Genomic DNA, 26,622 nt, shown 5'->3' on the forward strand with positions numbered 1-26,622 from the left:
CATGCACATACTACATTGCAGGTTCTTTTCACCTGGTATTTTATGGTCTAAAATGGTATGAATATTTAAGAGAAAAATTGTACTTAAATGGTGTCCATCATTTATGTTCATAACCTCATCAGGAAAGACTATTGGTGACATTTTTTGTATTGATATTTTTTAAAAATTTTGTTGGTTATATTTGCTTACAAAATTGAGTGAAGTAAAAACACTAATAAAGAAATGTCACTTTCTCCCCACATTTAAACTTTGAATGTATTTTGAAATGCTTCAATGAAAATAGTCACATGATTTGGGTATGATATTTCTTCTTTATTTTTTCATTTTTTATTCTCTTACCTCACGAAAGAGTTTCTTTCTAATTTTGGTAAAACAACGGGCATCAACATAGTCCATTAAATTATTAGTTTGGATATAAAGTTCATTATTTCAAAAATAGATTTTAGCTTTTACTTATAATGTGATTTCAATCAAATGGAAAAATTACTTCTCTATATATGATAGTCTTACTCAAGAATTAGTTGAGTAATAATATTTTGTAAAAGATAGATTGCGTATAAACATAAAACATTGAAATATTTATGGTAATCCTTATTAGTGTCATGCACATACTACATTTCAAGTATGAATATTTAAGAGAAAAAATGTACTTAAATGGTGTCCATCATTTATGTTCACAACCTCATGAGGAAAGGCTATTTGTGACATTTTTTGTATTGATACTTTTTAAAAAAAATTGTTGGTTAGATTTGCTTAAAAAATTGAGTGAAGTAAAAACACTAATAAAGAAATGTCACTTTCTCCCCATATTTAAACTTTGAATGTATTTTGAAATGCTTCAATGATATTTGGTCATTTTGATCTCAAAATACAAGTAACTCTATAACAATTTGTATTAATTACTTAAAAGCACTTGTCCTATGTTCTTTCAATTATAATTATTTACTAAAAAACTTTAATTTAGTAATATTAATTCTATTTTACAGCATTGAATACTATAGTCTATATATACAATACACACGTGCAACGCACGTGCCGTGAAACTAGTAAATACAAAAAGTACCAGTTACATAGTAACAAAACAATAAGTAGTACTCTAATATGGTAGAAAACTACAACAAAATAAAATAATAATCGAAGTACAAAAAACAACGAATGGTAATAGAAATTAAAGAACAAGTAACTACCAAAGCAATATTATAACTACTACTTACAACTAATCTATCTTAATTTGTGTCTTTCATAACCTCATGTCTAAAGTCATATCTTCCGTAAGTTGAAATTGCATATTATAAATATTTAATCATTCAATCAGATAATTTTCCAATGAGATAGTCTTTAACTTGTCCATATGAAAACTTGTTATGGTAAGTCTAAGTAGCGTTTGGGCGACAATAGTCAGTTCGAATATGTCGCCTTTATATTGGAACTCTCCAACAACTCTATTCTCTACAAAATTAGGAAAACGTGTCTTTTTTCTTGTTGTAACTTTGCTAGGCGCCTATGTTGTTTTGTTCTACTGTATAATAAACTTTAATCTATTGAGTGTTTGGTAGTAGATTTTTAAATATTTTGACAAATTATTCTTAAGTAATGTTTTACTGTTTGGTCATAAATTGTGTTGGTAGAAATATTCGATTTTTTTTATAAAAATATAATTTATATCCATATATTTTAAAAATTATTAAAAAAATTCATAAATTTGTATTATTATTTTATAATGAAAATGTTTTATGAAAAGTTATGACATCGAACATAATTAATATGAATTTGAAAAAAGAAAAAAAAGTGCCATTGATTGGTTATTTGTATACGAAAAACTACTATTAGTACTTGTAATTGGAAGTGACTCAGAAGAGCAAGCTCGGATAAAATTGTATAAAATATGAATATAACGTTATAAATTTTGTGCTATAAACTAGGGATGAAATTTAGTCCAAAATTATAAATGATGAATGTTTTTATAAAATAAGTATAAAAGTTTGGGGTGATTTTTAAAAAATTTAAATACTAAAACTTGAAAACTTGGGATGCTTACCAAATATATTTATCAAATAATTATAAATTATATGACCAAACACTAATGTTAGATTATGCATTTTATTTAGTTTTTAATCCAAAAAGTGTGACCATAAATTTTAAGTTTCAAACGTGTTTTTTTTCCATCTTCCTAAATTTTAAATAAAATACTCTCATCTCCTAGGTAGAATATACTATCTAATTCTAACTTCACAAAAGAAAAAAAAATCCTTTTTATATTTTCTTTCTCCACTTTCCATCACCTTTTCCTACTTTACATGTGGGTTAGTTATATGTGATTGTTTGTATTAATATATAATCTCAATGATCTTTCTGGGTGATCTTGCTGATTTCCTTATCTTTCGAAATCTTCTTCTATCGATTTTAAATTTAAAAAGACTATTAAGTTAATGAATAATCAACAAAATCTTTTACATATATAATAGTAATAGATTTATAAATAAAAAATCTTCACTTCGTCTCTCTAATTACTAGTACTCGCTTTATAAATTATAATTATTTGGATGTGACTTTCCAGCCTTATTTATTTGTTTGCAAAGTAGCTATTAATACATTTTATTAAAATTTAAGTATTTAATTGATCTGAATAAGTTTTAATTATTATAATTTTGAATAAAGCATAAATATTATTAAAAGATATTTTTTTGGGATAATATTCACCACTGATACATCAACAATTACTGGTTTCATCACAAGTCACAATTACTATCACCATTGCCAACTATTATTATCGTCTCACCAATCACCACCACCTTTGACCATTGTCATCATTGCTACTACCGTTGCCGCCACCTCCATCATGCCACTATCAATCACTACCACATTATGGTCAATCGCTACTACCAATCAACTCTACCATCACAACTAACACTGCAGTCAACTATCACAAATACATCGTCTGACACCTTACATTCTCCAGATATCATCACTATCAACCATCACAATCATGACAGTTGCTACAACACCAACTACCTTCATTATCACTATTACTAGCCACTAACATCAACCATTATCACTATGTCACCGTACAAATCATCTCAATCATCACTAGCGAACATAAATATTTCATTTTTTTATTAAATAATAATTTTATTTTATTAAATTTATATAGTTCCTATTATTGAATTAATTTTATTTAATCATATATTTATTATATTTACAAACAAATAAATAATTATACATTCAAATATTGAAAATAAATAATTTTGATTATTTAATGTTCAAATAAAAATAAATCTTTAATAATTTAGGTAATTATTTAATTTCCATATATCTTAATAATAAAATCATATTAGACCTGACTATGATTCTTGTCTTTTTATTGATAGCTCAACTTACGTGGCCAGAATTGAATCGTATCTTTAACGAGATGAGTGATTTGACGATGATAGAGACGCATGTACCAACAACCACGTGAAGAAAATATTCCAAGTAATTATGTGTGATATACTATACTCTAAATGAGAGAAAATAAATATATCGACTTGGTAGGTCGACACGTGAGTAGCATCAATATTCAAGCTAATAGTAGTATAATTAATAATTGATTTGGGGAAGCTAAATCTGTCATCTTATGGTATTCATTATATTCCGAATAATACTCTGATCATATAGTGTTTAATAAGATTCTTTTTTGGAAAATTATACGAATAACAAATATTTAACTTATATTATGTACAATAGCTATAATTTAACCTATACTAGTTTATTCAATTCTTGTTATTCACCTGATTTATATAATTCGTCTAATTTGTATAAATCTAGAATTTGTATAATTAGGTTTATGATTGTATAAATTCAAAAGTTTGTCTATGTTTACCCTAGCTATTTGTATATGATTTATGAAAAATTCATAATAAAATTACCTTGTTTGTATATTGACAAACGAAATATACAAATGGAGTTCTGGAAAATTTCTTAATGTATAAATACATAATTTGTATATACTTACTCTATTTGTATATTCGTAAGCGAAATATATAAACGGACAAAAATATACAAACCGCAGCCTTCATAGCAAATAAAATTATAACTATATAGCGCAATTATCAAAACTATAGCTATAGAGCCTTATTATGTCTATTATATTTGCTATTTATGAATTTTTCTCCTTTTTTTTAGTGTATTTATTAAGAAGATGGTCCTTATGGCAAATGCTGAAACGGGGAAACTTTTTTTTTTTGGCAAAACCAGTATTTCAATTTCTTAGCATGAATAGACTAGAAATGGGAAAAAAATGAAAATTATAATTAAAGAGTATACACATTTTTTTAAAAAAAGATTAAATTAAAAAACTAAAACAAATTAATTGAAACAAAGAAATTAAATTAAATAAAGAGACAAAAAGGAAAGATAGTGTAGCTTTAATGGACCAACAAATAAAGGAAAATCGTGACGGAAGCTTCTAGCTAATTTGCCATCACTTTCCAGCTTTCACATCATGACCTGGACGGTGCCACGGAAAAAGGCCTTTTTGTAATAATTCATAGTTTTAATTTGTTTATCTGTAATTTAGAATTAAAAAAAATAATCTTTGAGTCGTATGGTCATAAATTTGATACATGAATATATCAAAATGTTATTTAGTTTTTTAAGTTTATTTTTTTCACGGTCAGGGCCATTTTCAATTTTATTTTATTTTTACTTAAAAGTTCTGAAAAATAAAATTTAAAAAGAACAATTTTGAGAGACAAAAATTCACTTATAATCTGAAATAATTCAAAATTCAAATAGTGAGTAAAAAGTGACGAAATGGGCGATACAGTTTTGTTTGAGTAAAGCCCATTTGACAATATCGTGACAAACTGTTTATCAATTTGGGCCTAATGAACAACTCAGTAAGAAAACATGATCGATTAGCACACACAAAGTAAATTGCAAGAAAGTCCCTGTTAGTATTTTAAGTCTGTGAATTGTATAACTTACATGAATCTCATTGTAAACATTAGGAAAAAAAAAAAATTAAACATTTTAAACTACTTCTTCAAGTGATAGATCGGATTCTCCAATTTTCTTTCTTGTCTCTCTTTTTAAAATTTATGATTTGATGGAACTAGAAAGATAAAAAAAAAGGATTGTTTTTTAAATTTATTTCATGGAAACTAGAAAGATAAAAAAAGAAGCATTGTTAACATGTGAACAATAAGAAGAGACATGAGCGCAGGTAGCTTGATTGTCTTATTGTTATTGAAACATTCTCATCAATGTGATCTTCATTATTAATGGACAAATCTGTTTAAAAACGGAGCGAATCTCGAGAATAACCTTATAGTTCATGAATCATGATACGTGTGTAAGTCTCCCTAATCGATTAAGAACTTTTAACTTCAATTGAACCTATTACTTTAAGTTAGAATTATATATACTTATATACAAAAAATAATAAGTAAACACCTACAATAAGATCATACTGATATTAAATCTTTAATTTCTTCAAAAAGATATAGCCCTCTATTTTTTCGATTATTGAAGAAGAATCAGTCTTCCTTCGTAATAGTCATTAATCCAATCAGAAAAGAATGAAAAAAATTGTTAACAATAAATCATCTCAAATTTATTTTAAACCACCAATACATGCAAGTAAAATGAATATATAGTCTCCGTATGAATGAAATCTATGTATCATCAATCATGTACAGATGATGCAAATAATCAAATATATGGAACTCAACTGAAAGAAAAAAAGATACTAGTCTCTGGTAACGTGTGCACAAATAAAAAATCAAAATGATCAGTTCTTTTGGGCAGTTTTTTGGCACTTTTCTTTGATCCACTGAAATCCAGATGAAGTACCTTCTTTCATCTTCTTCATGCTAGTTGAAGCCACTGCCTTTGTTTTTTCTCCCACTTTCTTTGCCACTCCGACGCCGACAGCGGAGAAATGACCTTTTTTGGTCTCTTTGGTATATGATTCTCTATTGTAATCCCATTGATCAGCCCATGAATTGTCATATGCACTTTTCCTCGACATGTCTTCTTGTTTTGATCAAAAGATGTGGAGAGTAATAACAGGAAGAGGTCTACAAGTAATGAGAAACTTTGGGAGAAAAGAGAGTTAATTTAATAATATTGGAGTTAACAGCCTATAGGAAAGTAGGGATGTATTCTATAAGTAGATAAAGTCAAGGAGTATTATAAATTAATTAATTATCTATTGAAAGTACAATTTTCTCCTTGCCAACTTGAGAAAGTACATAAATTTATCTATAAGATATGAATAAATATGATGCAATTATGTTGGGATAGTATGGTAAATAGACAGAGGATGGAGCTAGTCAGCAACAGAGAAGCTAGAATGTAGTATGATGACGATGTGGTTTTATGGACTGTAACAAACTTATCCACAAAACCCACGTTTTTTTTGGCCGAATGAATGTATACAATCTGCAGGCACAGTCACGTATGAATCTTTCCTATTAAATTTCCTTTCTTATTTTTTCATTCATTTGACATTTTTGCTAAATGACTACATAAAATAATATTAAAGATGGTGCATTGAACGAGATTATTTTTTAAAAAATTTAGAAAGATCTTGGAATTATTGAGTTAAATTTGAATTTGTCAGACTATAATTTGAGTTAAAAAAGGATACAGACATTTCGTCCAATGACGTTGTTCGGAGGAATTCTGTACAATTTCTCTATTTATTTTAATCTCTAGTCAAGTCTTCCAACAAAGCTAGCCAGCTTAATTGAATCATGGACAAAATGATTAGTTAAGTTTATCATTAAGTAAAAGGTTGAAATACATCACGATTCTTCCTTCAAATAAGTGAATTGTTAGATTCTTTTTTATAATTAAAAAATAAGTCAATTGTTCCAAGTTCAAGAGATTTATTGGAAATTTCTTTCATTTTTGTCACCGTCTACTCAAGCTAATTAGTGGCCCTAAAGCCAAAGATAAATTGGAAGCTAACTTTTATTTATTTACTTTCATTTTTGAGATGCAAAGTTATTTCTTTTCTTTTTAGTGAATTTTTTTTAATTTTTTCTATTGTTTTAAACTAAATATATATATCAAAATATTTTTTAATGTTGTGATCTTAAACATGTCATGTGAAAGTTAAATTTAAAGGTTGACAAAAATGAAAGAAACATTCTATAATGTTTTGAAACAAAGTTAAAAAAACAATTAAAATGAAAGACACAATACATTTTTTTTTGTTTGTTTGTTAAAATGGACTTATAATAATTCTACTATTACTAAAAAAATGGGTCCTCAAATTTGGGGCCTAAACGGATGTCTAATTTTTAAAGGCATTGAATCATCCTTGTGATTTTACTTTGAATTATTTATATTTTTAAGAATAGTTTAAAAATAACTAAAAGGAAAAAAGTGAAAAGTGGTATTCAATATATATCCCAAACTTTTTTTGTTTATGAATGTGCACTGCCTCAGTAATTCACTCATTGAAATGGAGGGAATATTAGTAAACCGCAGCTTTCAATGCTTCCAAAGAAGCGATAACTTTTGTAGTTTAAAGAACAATTAAAAATAAACTTTTAGGGTGTGTTTCGTATGAAGGAAAATGTTTTCCGTGGAAAGTATTTTTCTGAAAAACAAATAGATTTTTGACTTATTTTCTCATGTTTGGTTGGTGAGTAGAAAATATTTTTTGGAAAAGTTTTTTAGTGCTTGATTTATGAATGAAAAATATTTTTGAGAAATATCTTTTATTTTTACTAGAGTAGAAAATAATTTTTAAAAACAAACTTAAAATTTTGGAGGGAGGGGGGGGGGGTCGGGGTGAAAAAATAGAAATTTGAAGTTGAAAATATTTTTTAAAAACAAACTTAAATTTTTTTTGGGGTGGGGGGCTGGTAGGGGGAGGAGTGTGGGTGGGGGGGGGGGGTCGAGGGTAGGGGTGAAAAAATGAATTTTTGAAGTTGAAAATATTTTTTAAAAACAAACTTAATTTTTTTTTTGGTGGAGGATGGGGTGGGGGGGTCAGGGGTAGGGGTGGGGTGGAGGTGAAAAAATAAAAATTTGAAATTAGAAATATTTTTTAAAAACAAACTTAATTTTTTTTTTGGGTGGGGTGGGGTTGGTAGCGGGGCTGGCCCTTGGGAGGGGGGTCAGGGGTATGGGTGGGGTGGGGGTGAAAAAATAAAAATTAGAAATTAAAAATATTTTTTAAAAACAAACTTTAATTTTTTTTTGAGGGGGGCTGGTAATGGGGCTGGCCGGGGGGGGGGGGGTCAGGGTAGGGATGGGGTGAAAAACAAAGATTTGAAATTGAAAGTATTTTTTATAAAACAAACTTTAAATTTATTATTATTTGAGGGGGGTGGGGCCGGTGGGGGGATCGAGGGTAGGGATGGGGTGAAAATAAATTTTTAAAATTGATAATATTTTTTAAAAACAAACATCGAAATTTTTATCTCTTTTTTGAGGGGGGTGGGTGGGTAGGGGCTGACGGGAGGGGATCGGGGTGAGGGTGGGTAGAAAAATAAAAACAATGAAGTTGAAAAATGTTTTTTTTTTAAAAATAAGCTTTAAATTTATTTTTACAACAAAAAAATTATAATTTGAAATTGGAGGAAAATTTTGGAAAATGTTTTCGTTAAGCTTGAAGGGAAGTCATTTTCCTTGAATTTGAGAAAAATGAGTTGATTTGAAAAACATTTTACCCAACCAAACATAGAAAATTGAAAAACATTTTCCAAAAAATGTTTTCCTTCATACCAAACACACCCTTAGTCTACAGTCTACTCAATAGGAGTTTCAGGTGAAGTTTTCCATTTTTTATAAATAAAACTTTTGGTGGTTTTTTTTTTTTTCGCTGCAAATTCTGACGTCTTTGTTTTTCATTCTCTTTTTGTAATTGGCACTGGATAAGTGCATATATTAAATTAAAGAGAGGTTTTCATTTCATTGTCAAAACTACAATTGCTTGAACAACACAGCCATGATAATATTTTTCTTCCAGAAACCGAAATGGGATATATTGAAGGCAGGGGATATCTATATTACAAATATTCATTAGAAAGCTTAATGATCGTGTGATCCCAAATCCTGCAAGTATTTCTCAAAAAGCCATTGTGATACATTAAGGGCATTTCCTCTACTTTTGACTGGGAAAACATTTCTGCTACTTTGCCAACTATTTGTAAGTTTGATCCACTCCCTCCTCCAAGCTTGCAAGTTGAAGCCCTTGCCTTCTTCTAAACTTTCTATCAGATACTTAAAATAAATTGCAGCACGAGGGCCATAATAATCTCGCAATAGCCCACTCCAATACTTGTTACCTAGAGAAAAGGGGACGAAAAATGAATCAACAAAAACCTTGTATAAACTTCTTTCCTCCAAAAACTAAACCTTAATAGATCAAAGCTTGGGAAGTGTAGAGCATGAATATATAAGTAAGACAAGCTTGGATGTTTTGCATACCATAGTCGCGAAGCAAACTAGCTTCCAGCTCAGTGTTATCGAACCACATAGTAATCTGAGTTCTTGCGTTCCATTCAAACTGCAAATTGTCCATTCAAGTTAAAAAGATCATCTTGCTTTAAGCATGAAAGGTGTTTTAAGTAAAAGACATCTCTACCTGTCTTTCCTGATCTTCATCTTGAGCAAGTTCCTTTGCACTCTCTATCCAAGGTCCTAGAAGGAATCCATCATGGCATCCTAAAAGCATATCTAAATCTTCCACTAGGCCAAGAAACTTTTGGCTAAGGTGTGCAACAGCATGCAGATCATCCAATTTATATGCTTCTATAGCGTCTAAGAATAGTTCATTTGCGTACTTTGCTAAAGCTTGTCTTGTCAGGTCTACGAGGTCATACCTGAGAAGATTGAGAACAACAACCACTACCATCATGAAGTGAAAAAGGGAAATAAAGAAGGAAACGTATGAGGAACTAGCATATCCAACCTGTAAGTACTGCTGTCAGATAGTTGATTTCCACTCTCCAGGAAAAGTTTAAGTGCATGTATAACTTCTGAAGTAGAATACCAAAGATGGGGTTTATCATAGGAATCATTTGGTTCTTCCAGAATAGCTCTTCTTAAATATCTTTTTCCATATTGTTCATGGACATCGTTTAGTACTGTTTGCAGTGTTGAAATGGAATTTGGATCAAGATCTGGAAATGAAACAATAACATCTCTATTTTTGTCCTGCACAAGAATCACAAAGGAAATGCTCAACGTAAAAAAACTACTACTTTGAACATATAAAATAGGAGTCTTTGAAAGTATGATGATAAAAACAAGACTTTCTGGAGATAGATGCATGTTCTTGTATTGGCAGCATAAGCAAGGGAGTGCATGCACATTTGGAATGTACGAACCAGTTCAAAGTTCGGAAATCAACAAAATATATAACCAATAATATCAGCAAAAAAGCCAAAGCTTATAACCATATCGCAGGTTATGTACAGAATAAAACTCCAACAATGTACCTACATAGTGAAGGACAAGAGAAGGAGAAGGAGAATAAACAAGTGAATTACTTTTCTAGGCTGGTAATCTCAAATTTCCTTATAGCACTACTTTCGTAAGAATTCAAATCTTGAAATGAGGCACTATACTTGAAATCACGCAAAAGATATCACACTAGATTTATCTCCATCAAGAACTACCAGTTTGCAGCCCCTTAGAATTTGAGGAGAGCATAAAGCTTAGGAGATTCTATTATTTTGTTTTGAGATGACACTACTTTTTGCATCTTCTGTTCCTTTTCTCCACTTAGCAACTTACACCATCCTAAATGTTCTCCACACATTTGTCCTTAATAATCTGTCTCAAAACCAATTCCACACATCGAATTGTATCTACCTAGCCCTTCCGATCTCCAAATATTTTTAGTCCCTAGGTGATGTCATAGTACTTCAAGAGGAGCATATTTGAAAGATCCCACCTAATTATTTCAGTTATAAACATGATATTATCATATGTCACTAAAGATCCTTAAAATACCTCCTAGTGTAAGGACAAGACAAAGATACAGAATTTGCTTGCATAAACACCTCAAATGGAAGAATAAGGCAGCAATAAGAAGGTTTACTTACATAAGCACCATCAGTGCAATTATAGATGGTATGATACAAAATATTCCAGGCATCTTGCATGGGCTGAACAAATCTCCCATAGCGTCTTCTGGAGTATAGATCTATCCAAGCCTACAGACAGTGTTTGATTGACTTATTAAGTGCCACATACGCAACCAGAATCATCATTTCAACCAATAACATATAGAAGTACTACGACACGAAAACATGCTAATTTGAACTGCTTTGTCTCTCAAACTATAGAATTTGTCAACATAGCAAAATCTTGTAAACTTGAAGAATCTTAACCAAGCAGTTGTCAAAACTGAATAAGTAAAAGGAGAAAGGCTATTACATACAATTTAAAAAGCAAAGAACTTTGGACACTTTCTTATAGCTAACACAGTTCTTCACATACATTTGCTTGAATTGATAAGTCAAAGGAAATTACTATTAGAATACACAACACAAAGGGTCCAATTTGACTAAAAAGGAAAAGATACAGAAGAAATCAAGTGATAAACTCCAGCATTGTACATAAAACCGTTACATTACCTTGACATCAACTGGCCTATGCTGAAAAGCCATTTCAGACATAAGATCATACACCACAGGGTTCTGTTCAATGCCTTCCATTGACATCCCAACACCAACCTTTAGGCAAGAAAAAAAATTAAAACTATGATACATGAGAAACATGTCAAATTGAATTACATGAACAAGATCCTAATAGATTTGTGAATTGCAGATCCAAATCCAACACCACCAACGAAACAAATAATCTCGTATAACTATTACCTATACCACCTAAGCTATCCTGTAATCTCTAAATCAATGAAAAAGGAAGCAGCAGACAGTTTTATTTTGAAATCCCTTCAGAGACATTCTCAGAAGAAATTGATGGAGTTGGTCATGAGCATTGGAAGTAACTCAGCCGCATTGCTCAAAGATCCTAACAGATCAGTGTATCAAAGATCCAAAAAATGGCAACCTACTTATAATTCTGTATTGGATACACAATTATAAGAAGAATGAAAACCTAATACGAGTACAACCAAACTTACCATGGTTGAGTTTTCACTGGTACGAGCTTCAACAGGTCCTGATCCCACTGCATCAAGAACTCCATACATTTCAACATTACCAGCAAAATTGTGTAGCATACACCTGAGATATTGAAACTAAAATTCGTGAATACAAACCGAATAATTTTTAAAAGACAAATTTCAGGTGGCAATAGCTAAAATACTAGCTCCATTGATTGGAAAAAGGCTGATGAGAAAGCTCCCCTCTAAACTCGGAAATTTACAGTATTTCATCTCTAGAATGAATAAGGCCTGAACTGATTTCAAGTCTTATAAAAATTACTGCTAACTACACCAGAAAACCATATTATGAGATTCTTGCTCACCACTTGAACTTTTACGGACTTCATGGTCAAACCTGTATGGTGTCTAACACTCTTAAAACCAAGGTCAGCCATGTTTATTATTTTCAGGAGCCCGACATGACATCATGACCTACATTCGTGATGCATATAGAAATAATATATGCAACTACTTTCTGAGGATCAGTTCAGAATGTATTTGTTAAGCAAACCGATTTAAAATATTCTATTGTATCCAAACTAACACCATTCCAAGTCATTACATGAAATATATGACATATCCAGTCAAAAAGACAACTTTAAGATTAGTTCCAACTGAGACAGGGCAGATGAACTGAGTAAATAATATGCTAACTATTGGGAAGACTACATCAGATGCACAAAAGAAAAATAGCAATGTTACTTTCCATATGTATGGGATTCCATAGAACTGCTTTGAAGTAGCCCATATTGGTTTAACTTCAGCATAAAGATCAAGAACGATCAACTTGCCAAGAGGAACAGAATGTAGAAGTGCCTGAAAATAGTGCATGCAGATAATTAAAATTTCAACGGACACAAAGGCCAAATTTTGGAGCATTCTATAATTCATCCATAACATCATATAAACATGACTCATTATCAAACAGCTAATGGAAATATGCAATATGCTTCATTTAATCAGCATGAACTCGTTTTTCTCTTGATAAAGTAACCAGCATGAACATTAGATTTTGTAAAGAGATAAACAGAGACTAAGATAGACAACCTTCATCTGTGTAGGTCTCCAGAAAGGATCATAAGTGAAAAGCCATCCCTAGAAAAGTAAAAGGAAAGCATTGGTCAAAAATAAGAGAGAAGAAGCTAAACAAGGATGAAACATTTGATTTCATCACTTTGAAGACAAACTGTGTGCGCCATGCCAGAGGAATAAACTAACACTTCCACGATTCAGGCGAAGTGAAGCCAGGATGTTAAATTAATTCCCAAATGAAGAACTAAACACGATTAACTAATTAGGAGTTTCAGACACCGGTAGACATAAAATTGAGAGATTTTCAAATCATTAGAAAATCAGCTACTAAAGAGTTAAGCTTTTTTACCTGCATTAGCCAAACTGCATCTGAATCAGCACTTTGCATTCCTTTAAAGATTGTGGCCCCTAGTGAAGAGATATAATCTGGATCATCAACTGGAGGTGTGTTCTCATCAAAGGTATCACTGCAATAGATTGACATTTTCCAACTAGGATGAGACAAAGTAGGGAAAGGCTACAAAGATAGGCTATTACACATGGTGACCATCAAAATTGCTCTATGCAAGCATGTGAATTCTTGATCATAAACAAAAGACTCTAGGAAGTTGGAGATCATGTTGATGGAAAGAGGATTTTTTGAAAATGGAGATAAGAATTAGACACTTATGCTAACATGTCGAGAGTTTAACAAGTTCTAAATATTTGAAGGAACGAAAAATCATGGAGACGGACTGTTCTATGCCAACTAGTTTTCAATAATACATGAAACGGTAGAAGTAAAATGATCTTTCTACCTGACAATAATAGAGTTGAAAAACAACTCACCAGTTATATATGTGGCTACTCCTTCCATATTCTGAACATCACGGTTGGCCCCAACAGAAAATAATAAAACAGAAAAAAGACTTTATTTGAGATACAAAATTTTACAATGACAGCATCAAAATAAGATTGTGATTGATCCAATGGTGATAGAAGCTACTATATTACTATACCTTTTAGCTGTTGCTCAATAAATGCTTTTCCGATTTCAACAAACAAAGGATCAGTTGCATCAAGAAGATACGTGCAACACCATCTGGTATCACTGTTCACAGTAAACCTGAAACCGATAATCAATTGTAAATAAATAGCAGACAATTGTAGCATTATGTTTATTCAAATTACGCTCTTCATTTCTATCAACAGTCCAGGACTCAGGTATGGTTAGGTTATCAGTTCTAGTACAGGCATGACAATATTACTTAAACTTCTTCATAGCTCATCTCATGGTATATTGTGTTGTTTAATCGAATAAAAAACATAACTGGGTGAATTTTTTGCATCACTTAATTAAAACAGACATAACCATAAGAAGACACCATTTCATAATAGAAATATTTGTCTCGGCGAATCAATCATTAGAGAAACGTAAGAACTAATTGAACATTATACTTGGAAGTTGGAATAGTGTCTAATATTTCAGCAAATTAAAAACTTCTATAGTCATGTCATCATCAAGAAGGATCAATCCAAACATTTTTTATTTCTTAAACTAATTTTTTCATACAACATTAAGAAAAGACAATTGCACAACAAGCTTACTTACCTATTCAAGAAAAGACACAGCCATACTATTAATTATTTATATCATAAGTACTAATTAAGTGAACTTTGTAATTGACCACTTTAACTTTTAATTATGTCCTTATCTCCCAAGAATACAGCTTATTAGAAAAGGTGATTATAGTCAAAGATTGTGAATGAACTAATATAAAAAGACAGTGAACAAGCAGATCAAAAAGAAAAGCAGCGCATCAATTTATAAAAAAATGCCCAACTCTCTTTCTCGAATGAGCATCCACGGTTTGTTTTGCATTTCTTAACTACATAGGACCAAGAAAAAATAAGATCAAGATACGATTAATTAAGGAGAAATAGCATAAGAGGAGAAATAGCATAAGAAAATATGATTTCAAGGTAAATCTTTCCAACTAGCTGATTTTCTCTAGTTCTCTCCACAATAAATCCAATAGACAGATTGAAAGAATCGAAAGGAAATAAAGGAAAGAAAATAGTAGATAGAGGCGTTAGCTTCTCTAAATCAACAATCTAGTACTGTGTTAAAGTAGGGGTGCAAGTATATACCAGTTCCCCAGACGACTTATCTTTGCTGATGGAAATACACGCTTCAGTGCTGCTGGAACATTTCCAGAAAAGCCTGGAAGAACTGAAAGATGCACGAAATCATCTCAACAATAGTTTACCGAGGCAACAGCACACAGAGGTCAAGGGCACACTATATAACTTATACAGATTCTATTTATTTTTTAAGCAATTCCTTAATTTGTTTTAAGCCATCAAGAGCGTGTTAAAAATTAAACAAGAAACAGGTTACCATGATCATTTAATGTATAAGGAATTCCACATGAAGAGCTAAATAATTTTATGAAAGCTTAAATTTTGTATACGAGAAAAGCAACCTTATAGATTACTTTCAACCTCATATTTCTCCTTTTTAGTAAAAATTGTGCCTCTACTTCATCAAAATTGTATAGAATTTAGATGCATGATCAACTTCTGACTCCTTTCTACCCAAAATATGTTTTGAGATAAGCCTTTCTCCGTTGGGAAAATCATGAGAGTTTAAGAGTGCTTTAAACACACTATATAGCTGTACCTGGTGTCATCCCAAGCTCATACATTCTACCAAGAATTTTCTTCTGCAGAATGAGTTGTTGATCCAACCAACTTTGTGGAAGTGGCCCACCCCATCTATGATAGATGCATTATGTTTGAAAATTCAAGCAAACAGATATATAGTAAAAATAAGAACACGCAAGCCAAATTTCTTATGAGAGAAGTATCTATTGAACAAATAAAACAAAGTTAAATGCCAGGAAAATATTTTTTATGTTGAAAAGCAATGCTAAATAAGTTCATGAAAAAACAAAGAATAGCTCCTGAATGAACTAAGCATTGAAAAATAACACCATCAATTTCCTGTGACTTATTTAGGTAATACAAATGTTCAAATTTCTACAAGATGAATTTCTTGCAAAAACTTCAACTATTTGATCGAAATGCATGATGCAAAAAGAACTCATTCTTCAAATGAAGCATCATTCCCCCAATTTTGATTTACGCATAACTACAGTGACACGTGATTAGACAAGTGAAAATATTAGATGCTTAAAATGGAGTACAAGGCATTTGTACTAATTAGTTAGCTGCACATTGGCAGTACCAAGTGAATTGTTCTTTCCTCTATTTTTTCAGTTAACAAAACACCAACTCTTGGGACTTCAATAAATAGTATAGATAGGTCAATGACTAGAAGCTCACTTATGTAGGTTTCCCATACGTGACCATGCAAGAAATGCTGGACCACCAAAGAAATCATCCAGATTTGAAGTACTAATATTGAAGTTCTGCACAAATGAAAACCACTTGTCAAATATTATAAGTACACAAAATCAAGCAAATAAAGGACACAGTAAGACCAATGTTACATCGTAAGAGAACTAATAGTTTTTTTTGGATAACCATGAAGTTCGGGCCAGCTTGCGCACATCTCAACTATTGTACTAGGTATCTACTATCTTTCACCAGACCGGATAACTTTGCCTATTAAGGCTTAGGCAGATGCGAACAAATCACCTAATATTTTTTGTCTTTGTTGGGGAACCTTTTGCACCCACTTCATTGATCACTAGGCCACATCCTTGGATTCTCCAAAGAGTCTTAATATTATACTTAAATTCAGATATACATTAAGTATATATCCACTGTCGAAAACTGAAGATTTTACCAGAAAAGTTGAAGTTCTAGAAGTATCTTCAAATGAAGCAGTAGATCACATACTAGTGGACTTTAAGTGTCCAGAATCACAGATATCGTAAAAGTATAGACGATAATCAATTTCATATCATTAACAGTAGCATAAATATAAAGATTGAAGAATTTGATTTTGCCCTTTATCAATGTACTAGCCAAAGATAAGGGTCCCATTACATCAAAGCTAGTTCATGGTGGATTCCAAAGGTCAAATATAACTTTACTAAGTCAACTTAAGCAGCTTTTTGAGTTTTTGTATCAAAACTTTTGACTTGAACCTTTCACCCGACATCTGCACTTTTCTACCGAAATTGATCTCTTTGAACAGACTCCATTAGAGCTCTTTCCTTTTTGCTCGTATGATCTACAACTACATAATTGCTCCATACTCTTAAATAAGTCAACAAATTTCCAAGTTCTTTTGGATAGAGCTATACATTCTCCAACAGGCTTAGTCAAAATATCTTTCTCAAGAAATTGTAACAGGAAATCAATTTACTCTCTAATGGATTTTCCATATGAATTAATCTAGTGAAATGAAAGACTCTCAACCCTATGCAACACAAAATCAGTAAGATGAACTAGAAGAATCTTCAACTAAGACAATCAATATGAAACTATAGCCAAAGGAGAATACCTTGAAGACCTTTTGCCATATAGCTTCTTGCCCAGTGAAAGCCAATGGCAAGTTGATTCCCTGGAGAGCCATCCAGTCAATCTCCTTTTCCCATCTTTTCCAATCCCACCAAGCAAATGTATCTAAAGGAAGAAATCAACAAAAGTTTAAATATACCTCCTGATCTGGAAGAGAACTCAAAGAGCGTCTAAAAAAGTAAAAGAAAGATGGTTTACAGCTTGATGTGACAGCATTCTGGTAATAGCTCCAAGGAACAGGTCTCTTTACTAACACTCCTGCATCTTGAACAGCAGGGAGAGAGCCAGGATCAGGTACAGAAGCTAATTGTGCTCCACCTGTTTTGCTCCATGATATATGTGCTCCACACCAATATTTCAAGTACCAATGAACACCTGACAATATATCTACTGCTGTGGTTCCATGTATTCTGTGTAACATTCGGATAGATTTACAAATAGAGTTCCACTTGTGACTTGTGAGCAATAAGTTACGTATAAAAGAGATTAAAACTAGTTAAATCTTTTTAAAAATTTGGAGAAAAAACATTCTTCTTTGTAATTATGGTATTATTTAAGTTCTGCTACAAATGACATAACAGAATTGTAATGGTTGAAAAGCAATATTATATGTTTAGCACAAAATGAGCTCATAAAGCTCTCAACATACCAGACTCATACGTAATACATATATGTTAAGAGGTGAACTCAATCAATTGTCATCACTATACAACAGAACTGGCGTGTGAAACTTTATACAACGGAAAGGAGAAAGAAGCACTAATATTTGGTACTTCCTTTTTACAGGGATAAACAACGAAACACAAATTTGATACTTCAAGGATATTGTCACTGTAAACTACCGTAATGAATAAAATTGTTACTTACAGAATTTCAGGAGAACCATCTCGAGCTGAGCCAGGGTGATTGCTTATGTTGAAGCAAAATTCTCCACCACAATGTTCCTACAAATGAAGAACGAAAATGTTACACAATTCTCTTTAATTTGCTGCTATCATGTATTAAACTTTTAAACGAACAACTAGTAAAACACCTTGGGAATGATGTGGAACTGAAAGCTCGAAAAATGTGAAGGAATTAGGCGATTAAGAACGCCGTAGGCGGCGGTTAATTGGACTGAAGAAGGTGCTCGTTCACGTTCCTGAATTTCTAGAAGCGACGAAACGTAGTTGACTCCGAGCGTCGACGAATTAGCTACAGAAAAGATGAAAGCGCAGAAGAAGATGAAAATTACGGAGGAGATGATGGAAATGGAATCCATTGCTGAAATTGAAAGTTGTTGAATTGAAGTGATGGATGAAGAAGACGTTTATAATAGTGGAAATGTGAGACATGTTCTCGTTTTGTAGTAGAAGAAAGAGTATCAATGGAGTGGAATTTGGAGGAGTCGAGACAAATTTTGCAGGCCAAAGGAGTATAGAATGATGATTCTTTTCTCTATTTTTCTTTATATATATATAAAAGGGCGTAATGACAAATGATAGTAATTCTTTTCTTTAAAAATCAAGCGCCAAAGGTCAACTATGAGAAAGATTGATTTTAGTATTTTTGCCTGCAAAATAATAATACCCATGTTTATTTTTGGGATCAAAACTATCTTTGTCGTCTATATTTTAGACTACAAATACCCTTCAAACGTTATACTTGTCATTGGAGTTAACATGGCAGCCTACCAAGCAGTCCAATGTAACAAAAATATTCAAGCAATTTTCAGTAACATTCAATTAAATCTCTTTAAACTTTTACACTTCAAAAACACAATAGAAGCTAATAATTTCTCATCAACAAACTTTCAAATGAGTAGTTATATCGAGTTTCAACACACAAAGAATGACTTCAAGAGTTTTTCAAACATTATTCAACCTTGGAATGAAAATTTCGTCCTCAAATTCAATGACTCTAAAATCAAAAACAATGAGCTAGATCCTTCAACACAACAGCTACAAAATCAAACAAACTTCAGCACACTTCGAAATTGAAGTTTTGAAATTTGGACAACTCAAACAAGAACAATGAAAGAACTATTTTTGATTATTTTTTTTGTGATGGAGCTCACCAAGAAAGAACAACATTATTAAGAGAGAAGAGATTTTTGCTATGTCGAACTGCTTAGGTGGACTACCATGTCAGGTCCATCGGTAATGATAATGTTTAAAAGACATTTGTGGTCTAAAATATGGATGACAAGGCTAGTTTTGATTCCAAAAATAAACGAAGGATAAATATGAGTTATTTCAAATAATTTGAGAGTAATTTTGACCCAATTCTCTTTTTTAATATATCTCTTGAATAATTAATTATGGTGACTTATAATACATATTTGGATGTTAATTCTGTTTTAAAAAATAAAAAGATTTCAGGTTTAAACTCGTAGTCAAAATATAAAGGGAAAAGGGATAAATATACCTTGAATTATCGTAAATGGTATGCAGTATTCTCTTTCATACTTTTGGGACATTGATGCCTTTGCCATCCAAAAACTAGAGCACATATGCCAACATATGTAGCGGTAGCTTAAAGTAAATCCTTGAATCTCAATCTCTTCGCCAAGAGAAACTGGGAAAAGTTGATGGGACCTGTTGTGAACTCAATGAGCGACTTGGCGGATGGAAATTTGGGAAATTGAATAATTATTTGTGGGACTCAGGTGGAGTGTGGGCGTGCTTAGTGTGTGAAAATACAACTAGTTATTACTATAGAAGAGGTCGTAAGAGCATATTCAGGTGGAAGTTGTTATGTGTTGTCTTTGTTTTCTCATCTCTGTTCTTCTATATTCTCGTCCTTTATGGAGTATATTTCAATTGTTTCCTATGCAGATCATTTTTCACTTCATAATTTAGTCAGTTGGTTACTATTCATGAACATTGCACTTTCTGGAGATGTCATATGTCATGGTCTTTTCGTGAACATTTTCTGCTTATACTCTTACTTTGGAGCACTGTTACTGCTTTTCTCCTTGTTGCTTTTAAAAAAAACATTTACATAATTAGAATTACGATAATCCTTTTTTACCTGGAAAACTGCTAGAAGCAAAATTGACATTGCCAGGAACTGAACTACTGAAAAATATTTGAAGTGGCATTGAATTCTACAAAGATTGGAGTACTCAAATTTAGTACCTGCCCTCTTAGCTTGTCCTTGTTATCCAAAACATTTAGCAACCTTAAGATACTCTATTTTCTTCATGTATAGTATCTCTACAAATCACATATCGCAGATTTTGTGTATCAAAATAAAAAAATCTTCCCTAAGTTGTTTGTAATAGTAGAATCTTTTCAGTGCAATATACATATATAAACGATGTCTAAGACTCAAATCATTTACCGTCTCCAAGCAAAAAACTGCAATTCACCATCTGTGTACTTGTCTTTCACAATTTAAAAGAAGCTTCAGTGTAAAAAGAAGACGATTAATCAACAATTCGAAAGTGCTTTTTTAAGTTAGTTGATGTGAGGCCAAAAATACATATTTATAATTATTATTTGTCTCACATTTATTATTTATATATGTCCTTTTTGAGCATTAATTTTATGAATTGTGCTAAATAGTGTATTTTATTTATAGGAGTAAATTAGTGTAAAGTTGAAGAAGTTTAAAGCTAAAACGAATTAAAGATGGAAGGTTGAAGAAGGAAATCAAGTAGACAACTTAATGGATTAAATTGAATATTATATTAATATTTATATATGGAAAATATCGGCAGAATTCAAATTGAATTGCTGCCTGCTGCCACGTGTCATTCACCTGAGGCGAAACAACTCTAAAGCTTGAGGCGGCGGTACTCTTTCACGTGGAAGTCGAATTTTGTTTGATTTTGAAATCACAGTTCATTTTGGACTCAATTATTCTATTTAGGGTTTTCTACATCTATAAATAGTCCATAGAAATAATTATTAGAAAAAAGATAGAGAGGAAGATCAATCAGAGGGCATCAAGTAAAAAGTTGTCAATACTGTTAGGGTTCTTTTCTTCTTCTTCTTCTTCTCTTAGAGATTAGTAGCTAAAGCCCTTGTTCTAGGGCTATAACTACGGATTCAATGTTGATTATTTAAGGTTTTCGAATTAATTCTTGATTGTCATTATAAGTTACTTCTATATTCTTGTTTTAGTATTTTGTGCTTGATCACCATGAGATAAATATATTGTCTAATCTTAAAATCGAACGAGGAGGGATTAGATAGACCAGAGGATATAGAGAGCTCGGTCCACCCATTAGATTGAAGTGATTAGTGTTCAGGAGTGACGCCCAGACGAACACCTTGCTTGGTTATGAAATAGGATGAAATATAAATGTTCGCTAGTTAGTTTATCTATCCCCGCTCAACGATGTAGTTAGATGGCTAATTGGGGTAGGCGGCGAGAGGCGAACCACCCGGACCATACTATCAATCCTATAAACCAGTAACTTGACAATTGAAATTAATTCTAAGCCAAAAATATGATACATGAAATCCTATACATGTTGCAGCCCTGAGATTTTCCAACTATTGTAAGTAATTTTATTATTTTGTTCTTGCATTCTTCTCTTTTGGATCTCCTAAATAAATAATTAGATCAGTATAATTTAGTAAAAATAGTTAATTGACAAGTCCTTTGGGTTCGATAATCTGGTTCTTTTAAGAGCCACTATATTACTTGCGCGACCACGTACACTTGCATGTGCAATTGGGAGCAACAAGTTTTTGGTGCCGCTGCCGGGGACTTAGAAATTAACTATTCTTCTAGGTTATACCTTTTTTTTTTTTTTTTTATTATTAGTTTTTTTTTCTTCCAACAATTATTTTTTCTCTTTCTTTAAATAATTTGGTACTCTTATTGATATGGATGATTGGAATAAATCGTGGTTGGGTGATGAAAGTCCTTATGTCATATATGTGGTCGTTAGTATACTCATTGGAATGGTTGTCCTAAAACTTATTCCCTTCCCCCAAACCCCTATTATGATTCCTCTGTTATTTGTGATGTTGGTAAGGGCTATGAAACAGAGAATACAAAACAAGAGGCGCTTGAATGTACAGACATGTTGGACAAGGTTAATTCAAAAATCGCCAGAGAAATACTTGAATGCACAGAAGGGTACAAAGAAATCGTGGAACTACAATATAAGCTTGATGTTCTTCAATCAAAAATTACAATCCAAGCTGAATTAGAAGAGATTGGGGCCCAACAAGGAGAAAGTTATGGAGAAAAAAAGATAGTGAGCCAATATTGGATATATGGACGAATTCAATTTCTAAAGATTGAAGAGTCTATCCGTGATGAAATAACATACTTGGCACCCTACCTAATCGAAAGAAGAGTTAAACTCACACAAGAAATCGATCAATTTGGCTCAGATATTCATGACTTAAAGGCACACTTGAACAAAAAGATTGAGGCATTTGAAGCCCAATTATCAATTGTTGTGGATTATGATCAACTAGTGGAGCAAAAAGAGGAATTCCAACCATTCAACTATATTTTATTCCTTAATATCGATGTTGAAAAAGAGTACAAAAGTGAGAATGTTGTAAATAGTGCTGCTTTAGAATTAAGGGAACTTGAATCTCATTCAAAACACTTTTCTATAAAATCTGAACTAATGGATGAGTGTATTGATGAGGAACAAGGCCCCTACATTCTAAAGTTTTTTAGTCCACATAGACAAAACGACATTCCTCACTTAAGGGCCAAGAAATGCAAGATGTGACATATATTACTTGGTTCCTTTATCTTTATACCACCACCCCTTGAGAGGAGCAGAAAAATTGATGCAAAGTTAGGGGTAAAATTCATAAGTTCAAAGTGGAAAGAAAAGTGATGAATATATTTGTGTCGTGCCGCGACGTTAAATTAGGCGCTTATTGGGAGGCAACCCAATTTATAGTGTAACTTCTTATTTTTTATTATTATTATTATTATTTTATTTTTGTGTTGTTTTTACAGGTTTTGGAGAAGTTTGAGTATCCGAAATTTGGAGCTAAGAAGCACGTTTGAACTTAAGTGTGGGGTGACGACCCTTGATGAAAATAAAGAGAACATGCTACTAGTTAGGCTTAAAGGCCTCAGGAAGTTTTTCTAACCCTTGTTTTTAAATTTTATTTGATGCTTTGGGGAAATAGCATTTTTTTAAGTGTGGGGTGGAAGAATAAATTCCTAGTTTTTATTGTTTTGTTGAGTTTTTTATTTTTTTAGGATGGGTTCCTTGGCTTTTGTTTTCGGTTCTTTTCCTGAGGATAGTCCCTTTGAACCGAGTGTCTTTTATTTTTTTAGGAATAATTTTTTTTAGAGAAAAGAAAATACCCTTTTGAGTGGTGTGATACTTGCTATTTAGGTCTAAGTTTTTAGTAGTACTTTCTTGTGAATGCTTGATAAAAAAAAAATGCAGCCTTTGACACCTAAGCTCATGGTTGTGACTTTGTATATAATTTATTTTATTTTGTAGTTTGTTATGATCCTTTCTCTCTTAGAAGTGGAATTGATCCATCTTGATTGATACTTGTGCCATGTGTGGTGAGAATTTGTTTATTCCATGTTTTGCATCTTAGTCTAGAACTTGCCTTGCATGTTATTGAAGCGAAATAAAAAGTGTTGCTTTGTTTAGGAGATGATAATAGGCTTTCTTTGATTTGTCTGGTAAATTTTAGCTTTTCAGATATTATATCACTAGTTAGCCTTTTTGAGCCTGTAGCCTTTTGTTGGTAGCCATATTTTTCCCTTGACTATTTTTGTTGAATCCCTAGTTTTTGCACCTTGCTTCCTTGAGCATTATAGCATAGATTTATTCTAATTATCAATTCTGAAGAAAAAGGATGGTTGAGTGTAAAAGGTGATCAATGATAGCTACAAGGTGTTTAAAAGGCCCTCTTTGAAAGAATGCGACATGAAAAAAAAAGAAGTTTCCTTGATGATGGCCCTGGTCCTTCCAAGAACATCGTGCACCTTAACGCATGTAAAATACGTAAGTTAAGGGTGACTATTATGAAGGAAAACTTTTTTAAAAAAAATATTAAAGCATTCTTGAGATGATGAGAATTACTTGTGAAATAATTGTTGAAGAAAGGGTTGAAAATAAAGAAAAGAAAATATTGGGTGAAAAAGTCTTAAAGTGCAAAGTGCTTAAAGAAGTGTAAGTCATTATTATATAGTTTTCCTACCTGTCCCCTAGCCTACATTACAACCCATTAAAGTCCTATTTGATTCTATTCGAGCATGCTTAATTAGTGGAGATGTACATAATGGGCAAGCATATGGTTCTTTGTGCATACATGTGAATTTTCTTTGTGAGTGTGAGAGTTGTTCTTGATATGAAGTCCTTAATTTATATTCAATCTTTTAAATTGAGTGTGTGGACCATTTCTTCTTGTGAGGGCACTTGTTTCATGATGGATATGTGATTTTATTAACTTTCTTTGATGAGAGTAGGGGAGCAAGTTAAAATTTGATGAGTTTAAAGTCCTTCCTTGAGGTTAGGAGGTTAGAGATTTGTTGTTTATTTGGATGTCTTGCATAACGATTGAGAAGAGTACTTGATGTTTTGAAATTGGTATATAGCCTAATTGTTTGTATTAACCAAAGTGATGACATTTCTAGTCAGAGGCGTATCCAGGATTTCGGCTAGATGGGTGCACGATTACGAAAAAATATATTTTAAATATAAATTTGATCAATTTGAATTTTAGTTCGTATATGAACCATTACATTTTAAAAATTATAGGTTCAAAATGTATAATACTACTAGTTTTAAATTTTAATATACACATTTGATTTAATTATATAAAAAATTTACAATGTTAAACTTTTTAGGAATTTTCAATGTAACACACTTGAAAGTTTTGAAAGATTAAAGGAAAAAAACAAAAGCAAAATTAGTTGAACGTCAAAAGTGTAACCGATAACCACTTGGAAATGTGTTACTCACAGAGACAAGATAGATATAAGATTTAAATTTATATCCTCACTTAGAGAGGTGCACCCAATCATCATCGCATTATTATATGATATACTTTGAGCATGGGTTCACACATCTATAATTAAATATTTTTTAAAAAATATAACACTACTATACATGATCTAGAGAGGGGAGCATGGGTTCACGTGAACCCACGGCACCCCCTCTAGATACGCCTCTGTTTCTAGTATGATTTTTTGAGATGAGCTTTAATGCTTGCTCGAGGACGAACAAAAGTTTAAGTGTGGGGTGTTGATGTGAGGCCAAAAATACATATTTATAATCATTATTTGCCTCACATTTATTATTTGTAGGGAATTAGAAGCAATACACCTGTTGTTAAAAGTTTCCCATTCAGTATTTTCACATTGTGAACTAAATTGGAGAGACCATTTGAGAATTTTGAATTTGCAGTTTCTTTCAACATTTCATACATACATCAGGGATTTATATTTGAGTAGTTGATTGAGGCCTTCTTTGCTTTCAACAACCTAAAAGAAAGAGTGTTGAAAACAAAGTATAAAACGCATTCATTGAATTATTATTTATTTTGTTTGTTTTTTTGTTTAGTTTTCAGAGAGTTTCATCGTAAAATATTAATATCGTAATTGCTTTGACACTTTCAATTTTTGAATTTCTTGATTGGATGTTAGCTTTCTTATAATTCATCTCTTTCTAAGAAAAATATCTTAAAAAATTATTTTTGATCGAATTTTGTCTAGACAGTCTAGTAAGCTTCGAGATCTTACAAATATAATTTAAAATCGTTATTAATCAATCATGTGTCGGACCCACCATCTTTTGAAGTAAGTAAAGGACACAAAGATGCGGATTTGCCTAGGGTGTATGTGTTTGGTATAAATGGAGGAAAATAGTTTGTTTTAGAAAATACTCTTTCTGTCCCAATTTATGTGACACATTTCGCTTTTCGAGAGTCAAACAATTTAAGTTTGATCGAGAATTTGCTCATGAAATTTTCAAATTTTTTAAAATGAAATATATATATTTGTAAACTACACAAAAAGTACTATAAGTCTCAATAATTAATAATACAAAATATTTATAAGAT

At 31.8% G+C, this 26,622-nt stretch overlaps 1 protein-coding gene across 2 annotated transcripts; it reads right to left on the reverse strand.

The window, feature by feature from the left end:
- Positions 1-8,987: 8,987 nt before the first annotated feature.
- Positions 8,988-19,048, reverse strand: LOC125831661 (alpha-N-acetylglucosaminidase-like). Of its 2 annotated transcripts, XM_049510832.1 has the most exons (19): positions 18,657-19,048; positions 18,491-18,567; positions 17,822-18,033; positions 17,607-17,728; positions 16,478-16,563; positions 15,813-15,907; positions 15,281-15,362; positions 14,149-14,255; positions 13,979-14,009; positions 13,500-13,617; positions 13,166-13,213; positions 12,824-12,934; positions 12,095-12,196; positions 11,586-11,684; positions 11,052-11,162; positions 9,914-10,158; positions 9,587-9,824; positions 9,430-9,508; positions 8,988-9,287 (listed from the first exon to the last, which is right to left on the reverse strand). In XM_049510832.1, the coding sequence occupies exons 1-19, from the start codon at positions 18,882-18,884 to the stop codon at positions 9,031-9,033; spliced, it is 2,448 nt and encodes an 815-aa protein (XP_049366789.1). In that variant the 5' UTR covers positions 18,885-19,048; the 3' UTR covers positions 8,988-9,030. The 2 variants fall into 2 exon arrangements, with proteins under 2 accessions (XP_049366789.1, XP_049366790.1); XM_049510833.1 differs by lacking the exons at positions 8,988-9,287; positions 9,430-9,508 and having other exon boundaries at positions 9,753-9,849.
- Positions 19,049-26,622: the final 7,574 nt, after the last annotated feature.

The sequence above is a fragment of the Solanum verrucosum genome, unplaced genomic scaffold, assembly GCF_900185275.1.
Source record: "Solanum verrucosum unplaced genomic scaffold, falcon-dt-bn FXZP01000049.1, whole genome shotgun sequence".
Lineage (NCBI taxonomy): Eukaryota > Viridiplantae > Streptophyta > Magnoliopsida > Solanales > Solanaceae > Solanum > Solanum verrucosum.

Coding starts and splice junctions, on each gene's coding strand:
- LOC125831661 (XM_049510832.1), bottom strand. CDS start 18,884: ATGGATTCCATTTCCATCATCTCCTCCGTAATTTTCATCTTCTTCTGC. Junction 15,908..16,477: donor CGTATGGGAAACCTACATAA/GTGAGCTTCTAG, acceptor CATCTATCATAG/ATGGGGTGGGCCACTTCCAC. Junction 11,685..12,094: donor CCAGTGAAAACTCAACCATG/GTAAGTTTGGTT, acceptor TCTTGCCTAAAG/GTTGGTGTTGGGATGTCAAT.